General features: G+C 32.7%; 1 protein-coding gene across 6 annotated transcripts in view; it reads left to right on the top strand.

Annotated features, from left to right (window-relative positions):
• The window catches only part of LOC136033011 (peptidyl-prolyl cis-trans isomerase FKBP8-like), a 62,231-nt gene that overhangs the window by 16,135 nt on the left and 33,185 nt on the right, over positions 1 to 12,911 (top strand). For all 6 annotated transcript variants that reach the window (XM_065713547.1, XM_065713546.1, XM_065713550.1 and 3 more), the window contains one exon: positions 558 to 766. In XM_065713547.1, coding sequence (XP_065569619.1) covers positions 558 to 766 — 209 coding nt within the window. The remainder of the gene's footprint in view (positions 1 to 557; positions 767 to 12,911) is intronic.

The following is a 12,911-nucleotide window of genomic DNA, read 5'->3' as shown; positions in this document are numbered from 1 at the left end:
TTTCGTGGGAGCTACCAGCTTTGGCTATAGATGTACATTAACTATTAACAGAAAAGTTGCATATGTTTAAAACATTACTCTAGTTTCTTTTTTCTCTCTATTTTCTCCTCTTTCATGTAAGAGGCGCGAGTTTCAGTTAAGTGCATTGGCTTGCTTTGAATAACCCCAACAACATCCAACTTATTGCTTGAAAGACAAGAAAATGAAAAGGCTTGCGGAAAAAGGTATAAACTATACCCAACTTAAAGCTAAATTTTTAAAGAATAATAAAAAGGGCAAAAACAAAAAGGTATAAACTATACCCAACTTAAAGCTAGGTTTTTAAAGAATAATAAAAAGGGCATTATGGTACTTTTTCCTCAGAGGGTTTGACTGGGTGGTAATCTTGGAGCCACGCCATGCTTTTTGGGCAACAACCGCCGGAAGATTAAAAAAAATGTTAAAAATTGAATCTTTTCAAAAAGAATGGTAGCTTAAAAGTCAGTGCAATATTGCTTCATTAAGCTGAAAGAGTGTATCTACATGTATTAAATGTTAGTATATGTATTGTCTTAAAGGTAATCCATGCCTTTGATCTAATCGTTGCTTTGATGGAATTGGGCGAAATATGTCAAGTTGAAACATCTCCTCGATTTGCCTATGGTGAAATAGGAGTACCACCAAAGATTCCCCCGAATGCTACGATAGTTTATGAAATTGAGCTGATTGATTCTAAACCAGAAAAAGCACCTGATGAGCTTTCACTGGGAGAAAGGCGCAAAACCGGGTAAGTGCCTATGCAAAAAATAAACCTCTCTTGTTTTCCTTTCTTCTTGTATACTACATGACTTAATTAGTATTTTTATTCTAACAACACTAAGAATACTTCAAGTAATTATAAAGTATTAGTTTACCAAGTAAAAACAAAAAATATTGTGGGAACTCCGAATGTGAAATTCAAATTTTAATGAAAAAATTCTCAAATATTGATAGGAATATATTAATCAAGCATACTTTTCGCAATGATACTGTCAAGCAAAAAATTTACCAGACTCTTCCCCAGAAATTAGCCCAAAAGCTATCCCTCGTCCCAAGAGTTAAATTATTGCAGTTAAAGCTTTTGTTATTGGTTAGAGTTTCTTGAGTTCATTAAATGAGATAGACTCCTGCTATTTTAAAATTATCTTGCTCTATCTAGTCTTTTTTTTAATAAATTTTGCTATTTCTATCAAATTAAAATAAAAACGTAAAAATAGTTGAAATATCGTGTCTCAAAAATATAAAAACAATCATAAAAGTTAAGATTCTTGGGGTTGCTATTTTTGACAGTGTTTTGTCTGTTCGTTTTGCACTTGCATCCTCTGCTGAGCTTAATAATTTTTCAATAATTGTTGTCGACAATTGTGAGAGATTCATAGATGGTATTGTGTAAACCTGCGTCACGGCTATGCTTCAAAATATTTATAAGAATAATCTGCAATAATAATTTACAATTATTGATACCAAGATCTCTTTTTGGTGCTATGAAAGCCAACGTTGAGTCTGTGCTCTCGCCAAATTCATGGATGATCCGTACTGTTCAAAATGCGTTTTAAAGTGTAGAATTTAGAAAATCTTTTTCTTGCAGTTTAAAAAAAATTGAAGTGAGTAAAAAATTCAGTATGCTACTTTTGGACAATTTTTTTTTTGTTTGTGTGTTATGAGACATATTTTTTTCTTTTTATGGCACTTGGTATTTACCAATTTGGAAAAATTAGAAAAACTGAGGTATTTTTAACTTACGAACGGTCGATCAGATCTTAATGAAATTTAATATTTAGAAGGATATCGTGTCTCAGAGCTCTTATTATAAATTCCGACCGGATCTGGTGACATTGGGGGGAGTTGGAGGGGGAAACCTAAAATCTTAGATAACGCTTAGAGTGGAGGGATCGGGATGAAACTTGGTGGGAAAAATAAGCACAAGTCCTAGATACGTGATTGACATAACCGGAACGGATCCGCTCTCTTTGGGGGAGTTGTGCGGGGGGGGGGGGTTAATTCTGAAAAATTAGAAAAATGAGGTATTTTTAACTTACGAACGGGCGATCAGATCTTAATGAAATTTGATATTTAGAAGGACATCGTAACTCAGATCTCTTATTTTAAATCTCGACCGGATCCAATGTTATTGGGATAGTTGGGGGGACCGGAAATCTTGGAAAACGCTTAGAGTGGAGAGATCAGGATGAAACTTGGTGGGAAATATAAGCACCAGCCCAAGATACGTGACTGACATAACCAGCCCGGATCAGCTCTCCTTGGGGGATTTGGGTGGGGGAACTCGGAAAAATCAGGAAAAATGAGGTATTTGTAGCTTACGAACAGGTAATCAGATCTTAATGAAATATGATATATAGAAGGGTCTTGCGCTTCAGACCTCTTATTTAAAATCCAACCAGATTTGGTGACTTCGGGGGGAGTTAGTGGAGGAAACCGGAAATCTTGGAAAACGTGAAAATTCAGGTGTTTTTATCTTAAGAATGGGTGATCGGATCTTAATGAAACTTGATATATAGAGAGATCATATGTCTCAGGAGCTCCGTTTTCAATTCGAATCGGATCCGGGGACATAGGGGCTGAGGGAGGAAACAGGAATCTTGGAAACCGAAAATCTTAGAAAACACTTATAGTGGAGAGATCGGGATGAAACTTGATGGGAAGAATAAGCACAAGTTCTAGATACGTGATTGACGTAATTTGAATGGATCCACTCTCTTTGGGGGTGTTGGGGGGGGGGATAATTCGGAAAAAATAGAAAAATTAAGGTATTTTTAACTTAAGAACGGGTGACCGGATCTTAATGAAATTTAATGTTTAGAAGGAACTCATGTCTCAGAGCTCTTATTTTAAACCACGACCAGATCTGGTGACACTGGGGGGAGTTAGAAGGGGAAACTGGAAATCTTGGAAAACACTTAGAGTGGAGAGATCGGGATGAAACTTGTTGGGTAGCATAAGCAAATGTTGTAGATACGTGATTGACGTAACCGGACTGGATCTGATCTCTTTGGGGGAGTTAGGGGGGGGGGGTCCAGTGCTTTGGCGAGTTTGGTGCTTCTGGACGTGCTAGGACGATGAAAATTGGTAGGCGTATCAGGGACCTGCACAGATTGACTTGATAAAGTCGTTTTCCCTGATTTGACCATCTGGGGGGCTGAAGGGAGAGGAAAAATTAGAAAAAATGAGGTATTTTTAACTTACGAGTGGGTGATCGGATCTTACTGAATTTTGATATTTAGAAGGACCTCGTGTCTCAGAGCTTTTATTTTAAATCCCAACCGGCATTAAGCCTCTGATTTTCCTTTTAAATCAATCTATTGAGTCTTAGAATTTTGCTAGAGCTCATGCCATATGATCTCTTGGCTCTTCCGACCTCGTCACAAGTGCCATATGAGCTCTTTGCTCTTGTTTAAGAATCGTGAAGGCATTTTAAAGTTTATGCTAGTGAAGTAGATGAGGAGATAAGATAAGATAATATTTATTTGCAAAAGACTATCACAAGCTCTATAGAGCCGAATTCGCTTTATATGTCAAGTAAAAGCTAAAAAAAAAAAAAAAAAAAAAAAAAAATCAAAACAGTACATTAAGTACTGTTCACAGTACTGCAAGTACAGCAAGACTCTTCACAGAAATAGAAAATAAATTGCCAAAATACAGCATCTAAAGCAATAAAACTGATAATGATAGGAAACGGCCCTTTATATCAAGGGTTGGTCGCCACTACCCCCTATTTTTAAATAGATTTAAATGTGTATATTTGTCATTCTCCATTGTCTTCTTGTTTACATAAGGGAAGGGGGTTGTCCCTATTCCTGCCCTTCTCCTTCTGCTGGCTTCCATGATCTAACATCAGAGGGATTATATTAAATTTGCTAAGAGAATAGTTTTTTTGTCTTTATAAATTTTTTCATATGTGCACCAAACTTCAAATAGAAGCAGGAAAAGAACCACGTGCGTACAAGACGTATGCAGCGTTTGTTCCACTTTTTTTTCTTTTTTTTTTAATGGCTATTTTCGCAGTTACTCTTCTTGATATTGTTTACGTTAATCTATTAAATAGCAAGGGATCTGTAGACAACAGGCAAAAATCGTCTGACTGAACGCTCGTCCTGTGTATATTTGTCATTTTTTTTTGCGGTATCTGTTGTTGCCTTTCTACAATAGGAAAGGCAGCAATACAAGGCTCCTCTTAGAAGTAGAAGTGATGCCTAAAACAACGTCTAAAACCAAAGAAGCAAAATCAAATAATAGAAACGATGTAGAGCAAGGATGACAAAATTCTTGAAGTTTTTAAAGGAACACTGAAGAAATGCATCCAAAATTAAGTCTACCAAATGGGAATTGATGCGAGAGGGATAAAAGGATCCAAAATAGAAATCAAAATGTTACCGCAAAAACTCTACAGCTAACTCCATGATCTCTTTTTTGTTTCCTTAGAATGGGCTTGGTTTAAATCCTCCCAAATAGAAGCTATATATATATATATATATATATATATATATATATATATATATATATATATATATATATATATATATATATATATATATATATATATATATATATATATATATATATATATATATATATATATATATATATATATATATATATATATATATATATATATATATATATATATATATATATATATATATATATATATATATATATATATATATATATATATATATATATATATATATATATATATATATATATATCACAGGTGGGACATAGGGACACAACCACAATGGCGCGTAACTAATATGGCGCGTAACGACTTACGCGCGCGGGGGGGCTTGGGGGGGGAGGGGGCGCGAAGCGCCCCCACCAACTAGGTTTTGAGGTGTCGCGAAGCGCCACCCCAACAGCTAGTATATATATATATATATATATATATATATATATATATATATATATATATATCTATATATATAAAAATAAGTTGTCTGTCTGTGGATCTGTGGATCAGGTGACGTCATGTTTCTGTGTCGGCTGACGTCATGAAATTAGTTGTCAGGTGACGTCATGTTTCTGTGTCGGCTGACGTCATGAAATTAGTTGTCGTCATTTTGCTTTGACGGTGACGTCATTCAAGTTATATAAGACATATGTTCACGTAGAAATCTATTAATGTTTAAGTTTACAATGACTGATGAAGATGCTCAAAGAGTCTATGCCAAAAAACTTGCTGCTGATAGTTCCTCGGCACGCTTTCTTTTCTGACTTTCTCTATCCTTAATTTGACCTGAATGAATTCTACATATTTTGTATTTAGGGAAAAGCCGTAATAAGTCGATTGTTTTGAGGTATGCGTCATAGTTGCAGCGATATAGTAAAGAGTGAAGCCCATAGTGACCAAAAACTTAAAAAATGAATTTTTAAATAAGTTTTTAAGTGTGAAGGAATTACTCGATGATGCTGATTTAGCATTGCTAACTATTATATTATGCTTTAAAGTTTAACAAAAATTAATGATAACAGCAATATTATGAGACAGTGACAATTTGTCTCCCTTCTCTAGATTTTGAAGAATGTATATGACAACCTGCATACATTACTATATAACTTAAAACAAGTCTACATCATCCTTTACATTTTTTTTTTATCAAAAGTATGTGAACAGTCTATTCTAAAAATCAACATATAAGGTACCTTGTGATAGCGCTGTGGGTTAGGCCACGGCTCCAAATGATGGGGTTAAGGTTCAATCCTGCCTGTCGCAAGGACCAATGTATGTAAGAGCCAATTCTATGTAAGAACCAATAATTTTTTTCTTATGTTTGAATCAATTTGTTATATCGTTTCCATCTAACTTGAGACAATTTTTATCATGTGAATAAATAAAATACATATTTTTGTCTTCTAAATTTTTAACTTGTCAATTTTATTTTCTTCACATTTGGCCAAAGATATAAGACGTAAATTGGCCCAAAAGACACAAGAGCTTTGTTTCACAAAGAAAGTGAGACATCTTTTCAAATACCGAGATTGGCGTTATTATGTATCTGTTTTAAAAGGAATATGGTTGTGTACTTTTAAATTCTAATAAGTTTCTTCACTTTCTATTTTGTTTTATCAAACAGTTCGTGTTAACGAACTGTAGTAAGGAGCAACCCGGCTCAATAGTAATCAAACCTCTAAGAAAAGGAATTATGATATCAATAGCTACATCGAAAGTATTGTATTTTAATGCTGATTCTAAATATATAAGTTTCATCAAATTTAGTCTTATCCATCAAAAGTTACGAGCCTGAGAAAATTTGCCTTATTTAAGAACAGAGGGGGAAACACCCCCTACAAGGCATAGAAGCTTAACGAAAATCACACCATCAGATTCAACGCATCAGAGAACCCTACTGTAGAAGTTTCAAGCTCTTATCTACAAAAATGTGGAATTTTGTATTTTTTGCCAGAAGGCAGATCAAGGATGCGTGTTTATTTGTTTGTTTGTTTTTTTGTTTTTAGTTTTTTTTCCCCATGGGTGATCGTATCGACCCAGTTGTCCTAGAATGTTGCAAGAGGGCTCATTCTAACGGAAATAAAGTGTTCTAGTGCCCTTTTTAAGTGACTAAAAAAATTAAAGGGCACCTAGGCCCCCTCCCACGCTAATTATTTTCCCAAAGTCAGCGGATCAAAATACTGAGATAACTATTTTGTTCAGCGTAGTCGAAAAACCTTATAACTATGTCTTTAGTGACGACTTACTCCCCCACTGTCCCCGTGGGAGGAGCTACAAGTTACAAACTAGTGCTTACATATAGTAATGGTTATTTGGAAGTGTACAGACGTTTTCAGGGGGATTTGTTGGTTGGGAGAGTGGTTGAGAAGAGGGGATATGTTGGGGGAACTTTCCTTGGAGGAATTTGTCATGGGGGAAGAAAATTTCCATGAACGAAGCTCAGGATTTCCTAGCATTATTAAAAAGAAACAATGAAAGAATAAATATGAAAAAGTTTTTTTTTCAACTGGAAGTAAGGAGCAGCATTAAAACTTAAAACGAACAGGAATTATTACGCATATGAGGTTCTCACCTCCTCCTAGTACCTCGCTCTTTACGCTGAAGTATTTTTACTAATTTCAACTATTTATTCTACGTCTTTAGTGATTCAGGGGTCATTCTTAATGCATTGGGACAATATTTAAACTTTAGTGTAAAGAGCGAGGTACTAACGAGGGGTTCAACCCCCTCATATCTATCTATATGAAAATAAGTTGCATGTATATCTGTTACACTATCTTCTATAAAAAAGGAAAAAAAACTGAAAAAAATAAGAGAAATAAAAGAAAACTAAAACAAGAAATAAACTAAAAAAAACTAAAGAAAAAAAAACGAAGAAAACAAAAAAAATAAAAGAAAACTAACAAAAAGGACAAAAACTAAAAAAAAAAAAACAAGAAAAAAATAAAAAAATAAGAAAATCTAAAGGAAAACTAAAAAAGAACTAAAGAGAAAAAAAAACTAAAAAAGAACTAAAAAGAAAAAAGAAAGACTAAAAACAACTAAAAAAATAAAAAAATACAAAAAATCAAAGAAAGAAAAAGACGAAACTAAAAAAAGAAAAAATTAAAAATGGAAAAAAACTAAAAACAAAAAAAAATGAAAAAACGAAAAACTAAAAAAGAAAGGACTAAAAAAAGAAAAAAAAGACGAAAACTAAAGAAAATAAAAAATCAAAAGAAAAAAAGAAAAAAAAAGTAAAAAAACTGAAAAAGAAAAATTAAAAAAGAAAAACTAAAAAACGAAAAAATTGAAAAAAGGAAAAAAATAAAAATGAGGAAAAAAAAGAAAAACTAAGCTCAATGACAATTGAGCTTAGGCAATTCAATGGCAATTGCCTCAATGGCGAACTGTTTGATTCCATCTTTATAAATAAATGAAAAAAAAGAAAAAACTAAAAAAAAGAAAAAAATATAAACCAAAAGAAAAAAAAAGAAAAACTAAATCTATTAACAAAAGAAAAAAAGAAAAAAACTAACAAAAAAGAAATGTAGAAAAATAAAAAAGAAAAAAAGGAAAAAACTAAAAAAGGAAAAAAAATAGAAGAAGAAAAGAAAAACTAAATCTACTAACCAAAAAAAATATATCCATCTATCTATCTATATATAAAAAAAAAATGTAGTGTCGGTCCGGCCGTCTGTTACACTATCTTTACCGTTACACCGTTACCCCTTATTATTGTTATAAAAGAAAAAAACACTAAAAAAACTAAAAAAGGTAAAAAACTAAAAAAAAAAAACTAAAAAGAAAAACAAAAAAAACTGAAAATCTTAAAAAAAAGTATAAAGAAGAAAAAAACTAAAAAAGAAAAAATAACCAAAAAAGAAAAGTAAAAAGATAAGAAACTAAAAAAAGAAAAAAACTAAAAACTAAAAAAGAAAAAAAGAAAAAGAAAGGAGAGAAAAACTAAAAAATAAAGAAGAAAAGAAAACTAAACTGGGAAAAATTGAAAAAAAAAATCTACACAAAACAAGCGAAAAATGTATAGCAATAAAACGTGAAAAAACACAAAAACTGATTATTTAAGAAAATCATCACGATGGTTCATACCTGCCCGGAGGACTTTTCCGATATTATTTACATTTAAGTAGCACCAGATTTTTAAAATTTAAAGAATATATTTAATTTAATATTATAAAATTTAATTTTATAACACCTACTTTTCATAGATAAGGAATCCATGACACATGTCTCTTATAATAATCTAAGAAATTGTTTGATTTTCCAGAAATCCCTTCACTGATGTGCTTTCGTAGTAGGCTGTGCTTATTAAATTAACAACTTTAAATTAAATTAAATTAATATTAACAACAATTAGGCGCACCCTGATTTAAATTTGTCACATGGCCGCAAAGCATCATTCTCCTCAGTTTTTACCAAAGCCAGGTTTCAGGTTGTTTATATAAGCTATAAAAAACGATATTTTTTCCAAGCTTATAGTTTTTTTTTTCAAATTTTCATCCAATTGCTATACTCTTTTTGTTAACATAATTTTTGTTTCTGTTACCAAACTTTTTAAATAATTTACAAACTTAATGATTTTGTCGCCAACACTTCTGTTAGCGACAAAATCATTTGTCGCCTGACAGGAAAATGTCAGCAAGTATCCTTAAACACTTTTTGGGAAAAAATCTAGTAATAACGTTGTAGTCAAAAGAATAATAAACTATTGACAACAAAATATGGTGAAAAGTGGAGCAATTGCGGCTTTGACAAAAAATTAGTCTTTGATGCAAATCAGAAATTCTGACTTCCAAGCTTGAGAGTTTCTTTTTTCAACTTTTTATCCAATTATTATGCTTTTTTTTAATTTGTTAACACAATTTTTGTTTCTATCACCATTTTTTTTTAATATTTTACGAATATAATTATTTTTGTTGCCAAAACTTTTGTTTTTACGAACTAACAGGAAAATGTCAGCAAGTATCCTTAGTAAACATTTTTTGGGGAAAAATCTAGTAATAAACTTGTAGTCAAAAGAATAACAAACCCTTAACTACAAATTATGGTGAAAAGTGGAGCCATTGCGGCTTTGACAAAAAATTAGACTTTGATGCAAATGAGAATTTCTAACTGCTGCGGAGTTGTGGGTGGCGATGGAAGAATTGTGGGGCTAAAGAGTTTAGGGCTAAGGAGTTGTGGGTGCAGATTTGCGTATGTTAAAATTTGTTTGGTAAAGAGTAATGTGGTCACCGTCATAATTTTAGTTCCTCCAAATCTACGTTTATAGGTGACTCTAGTGAACAAAAAGTAGTGCTAAAGAATTGATAGAAAATGTTCATTTTGTTTACTAAAAAGTAGAGAAGCTGAAAAGTCAATTCAGCACTATAAAAATACCATCAAACTGTAAAAATCTAATTTGAAATAAATCTTCATCGCCTACATATACTTTCGCGGTTTGGCTTCCTTTGGCACTAGGACCCTTTTTTCTGTTTTTGGTCTGTGATGGTTTATTTTTCTTATTTTTAATATCTTAATTCTACTTTAATTTTTTCCCCTATTTTTGAATCTCTCGTTTTGCTGATTGCTCAATGTATCACATATGTACAATATTTATGTACAATACTATGTACAATATTTATGTATTCAATATTTATGTATGTTTAATCACTATGCACAATATTTAACAGATTTTTCTTTTAAATTCTCTATTTTATAGTTGAACTTCAAATTCCTTTGTTTTTTCATGCTCAGTCACTTTGTCATTAAATCTTTCCTAAGAATAATCCAAAAACAAAGTTTCAATAATGAAGGTGATCACAGAGGCCAAAATAAACTTAAAAACATTCAGTGGAAAAGACTTGCTAATTTATATTCTAATAAACAGTGAAAAATTCGTAAATATGATAACCAGCCGAAAAATAGAGGCTGTTAAAATAGTAGCCCTCAATTAGCATTGAGGGCTCAATTAGTAAAATCTGCCTAAACATTCCTGCCTAAACAGTCTGTGATTTCTCTTTGAGTGTCCCGGGCTTCATTTATATTCCTTGTGTCCCGGTGTCCTGGTCGTCATTTATATCCCCTTGTGCCCCCCGGCGTCCCCGTTGTAGTTGTGTCCCTGTGTCCCGGTCGCCATTTATATTCCCTGTGTCCCGGTCGTCATTTGTATCCCGGTGTCCCGGTCTGTATATACATTCGTTTTTGAAATGGTATATGATGAAATAAATTTTTGTATTTTTCCCCTTTTTTTCTTTTTATTTTTTTTTTTTTGGTTTTTACTTTTTTTTAGTTTTTTTAGTTTTTTTAGTTTTTTTTCTTTTTAGTTTTTTTTTATTTTTATTTTTTTTTAGTTTTGTTTTTCTCCTTTATTTTTCATTTTTTTTCCCTTTTTTCTTTTTTTTTCTTTTCTAGTTTTTTTAGTTTTTTAGCTTTTTTAGTTTTTTTTTATTAGTTTTTAGTTTTTTTTTCTTTTTAGTTTTTTTGTAGTTTTTACCTTTGTTTTAGATTTTTTAGTTTTTTTTACTTATGTCCTGGTCGTCATTTATACTCCCTGTGTCCCGGTCGTCATTTGTGTCCCGGTGCTTTGTTGATGGTGATTGCTAATCGAACATTCCTTGTGTCCCGGTCACTTTCTCTTTGAGTGTCCCGGTCGTCATTTATATTACCTACTAGCTGTTGGGGTGGCGCTTCGCGCCACCCCAACACCTAGTTGGTGGGGGCGCTTCGCGCCCCCTAAGCCCCCCCGCGCGCGTAAGTCGTTACGCGCCATATTAGTTACGCGCCATTGTTGTTGTGTCCCTATGTCCCACCTGTGAATATAGATATATATATATATATATATATATATATATATATATATATATATATATATATATATATATATATGTTTTTAACTACGTAAAACTTGCCAATATACAACATTCTTTGCTGTCCCATTGTCTGTGCATATAAATAGATTGTCAGGTTTACCGACTCTTGAACATGCAACATATAATGGTCCATGGGAAAACAATCCGTATTCAGATCTATACCTCATGATTCTAATGATTGCCCTTGAGCTTTGTTGATGGTGATTGCTAACCGACCATTCCCTGAGTCGCCATCGTCATTTATATATCCCCCTGTGCACCCCGGCGTCCCCTTTGTAGTTATGTCCCTGTGTCCCGGTCGTCGTCATTTATACTCCCTGTGCCCCGGTGCTTTGTTGATTGCTAATCGAACATTCCTTTTGTCCCGGTCGCTTTCTCTTTGAGTGTCGTCATTTATTTAGATTGTCAGGTCTACCGACTCTTGAACATGCAACATATAATTGTCCATGGGAAAAACAATCCATATTCAGATCTATACCTCATGATTCTAATGATTGCCCTTGAGCTTTGTTGATGGTGATTGCTAATTAAACATTCCCTGTGTCCCGGTCGTCATTTATATTCCCAGTATCCCGGTGGTCATTTGTGTCCCAGTGTTCCCCCTTTAGTTTTTTTTATTGGTTTTGACCTTTTTTTAGGTTTTGTAGTTTTTTTCTTTTTTCTTTTTAGTTTTTTTTGAAGTTTTTATCTTTTTCGTTTTTTTATTTTTATTTATATTTTTTTAGTTTTCTTTTTCTCCTTTATTTTTCAGTTTTCTTCCTTTTTTTAGTTTTTTTTTTTCTTTTTTAGTTCTTTTAGTTTTTACCTTTTTTAGTTTTTTTTAGTTTTTTAGATGAAATTTTTTTTTAGTTTTTTTCTTTTTAGTTTTTTATTGGTTTTTACCTTTTTTTTTAGCTTTTTTAGTTTTTTTTCGTTTTTTCTTTTTACTTTTTTTTTAGTTTTTATCTTTTTTATTTTTTTATTTTTATTCTTAATTTTATTAGTTTTCTTTTTCTCTTCTATTTTTCAGTTTTTCCCTTTTTTTTAAGTTTTTTTTTAGTTTATAGTTTCAGGCTTGAGGCTGATAGAGAAAGAAAGAACAGAAAGCGTGCCGAGGAACTACCAGAGCAACGCGGAAGCAGACTTGCTGCTAAAAGAGAAAGTGAAAAAAGAAGGCGTGCCGAGGAATTACAAGAACAGCAAGAAATCAGGCTTGCTGCTGATAGAGAAAGTAAGAAAAGAAAGCGTGCCGAGGAATCACAAGAACAGCAAGAAATCAGGCTTGCTGCTGATAGAGAAAGTAAGAAAAGAAAGCGTGCCGAGGAATCAGAGCAACCTGAAAGTTATCGCCTGGCATTCAGGTACAACCCAGTCGATGATTATAGCTTGAGTAGATGTGTTCAAATCGGGACAATGTCTAAAATTTGTCCCTATTGCAAGGCCTTGAAATTCAATGGTGAAACAATGGGAATGTGTTGCGCCTCAGGAAAAGTTAAACTTCCTCTATTGGCTGCACCACCAGAGCCATTGAAGACTTTCCTTACTGGAACTACGTCAGAATCTGGATCCGGTCAAGTTATGTCAGTCACATATCTTAG

Source organism: Artemia franciscana, chromosome 11 (assembly GCF_032884065.1).
Source record: "Artemia franciscana chromosome 11, ASM3288406v1, whole genome shotgun sequence".
NCBI classification, from domain to species: domain Eukaryota; kingdom Metazoa; phylum Arthropoda; class Branchiopoda; order Anostraca; family Artemiidae; genus Artemia; species Artemia franciscana.
The sequence above is the reverse complement of the archived record's forward strand: the minus strand, read 5'-3'. Positions and strand labels throughout refer to the sequence as shown.